General features: G+C 45.2%; 1 protein-coding gene across 1 annotated transcript; it reads left to right on the top strand.

Moving 5' to 3' along the window:
- Window positions 1-793: 793 nt before the first annotated feature.
- On the top strand, window positions 794-919 carry GNG11 (guanine nucleotide binding protein (G protein), gamma 11; the record flags this gene model as incomplete). The annotated part of the gene is made up of 1 exon (XM_010021566.1): window positions 794-919. A coding segment is annotated over one exon (126 nt), but the record flags the coding sequence as incomplete, so codon positions are not given.
- Between the last annotated feature and the right edge of the window lie 17 nt (window positions 920-936).

Below are 936 nucleotides of genomic sequence, written 5' to 3'. Positions count from 1 at the left end.
GGACGCCTAAGGACACGTGCGGCTGACAGAGAAGAGAAACTGAGAGGTGTGCATGGACAAGGATCCTCTGGAACTGGTGGGATTTGCTTGTGCACCCTCAGGCTCCACTGGCACTGTTACTTTATGTGCTGCATGTGCTCCCTCCTGTCTCAGTGAACAAAACTAAATCCATTTATTCTTCCTAGCAGGGTTTTCTGTGGCCTTTCCTACACCAGTGCTAGCCTGCTATGAATGTCAAGCAGAGTGTCATGATTATTATGCTCTCTTATAACACGACAGGCTGTTTTATTAACTTCTGGTCAAAACAACCCCATGTAACCTGTAAGTAAATTGTCTTTACCAGTCTGATCTTTACTACCATTCAAGACCCACGGTAGCTATTATAGAACTGCAAAGTGAGAACTTGTTTACCACTGAAGAATCATTACTGAATGCTTTGTTTGGGAAAAACACTTGAAGTCATAAAGACTTTGAAATTTAATTGAAAGCTATCGATCTTGAACCCATCGACCGTAAGTCATGCTGATGCCGATGGAGGGTGTGATCCACATCTTAAAAACCTTTTATTGTTTTATTTTAAGACAAAAAAAGCCAGTTTAACTATGCAGCAACTGCTGTTCTGAGTGACATACACATTCCCAGTGGTACTCACATGTTCTGTGAACACTGGGCTGTGAAAAAGTGGAAGGAAGCTGAGTCTGCACATGCTTAGTGCTGGCTTAGTGCTCAGATCTTGTGTATTTGATTGGGATGTGCACCGTAACGCAGCTGCTTCTCTATTCTTTCTCTCGAGGTCTCCAAGTGCTCCGAAGAGATCAAGAACTACATCGAGGAGCGTTCGGGGGAGGACCCGCTGGTAAAGGGGGTTCCCGAGGACAAGAACCCCTTCAAGGAGAAGGGAGGCTGTGTCATCGCTTAGGAAACCCAAGCCAGCGC

Source organism: Nestor notabilis, unplaced genomic scaffold, assembly GCF_000696875.1.
Source record: "Nestor notabilis isolate BGI_N333 unplaced genomic scaffold, ASM69687v1 scaffold27819, whole genome shotgun sequence".
Lineage (NCBI taxonomy): Eukaryota > Metazoa > Chordata > Aves > Psittaciformes > Psittacidae > Nestor > Nestor notabilis.
This window is presented reverse-complemented; position numbering and strand designations above follow the sequence as displayed.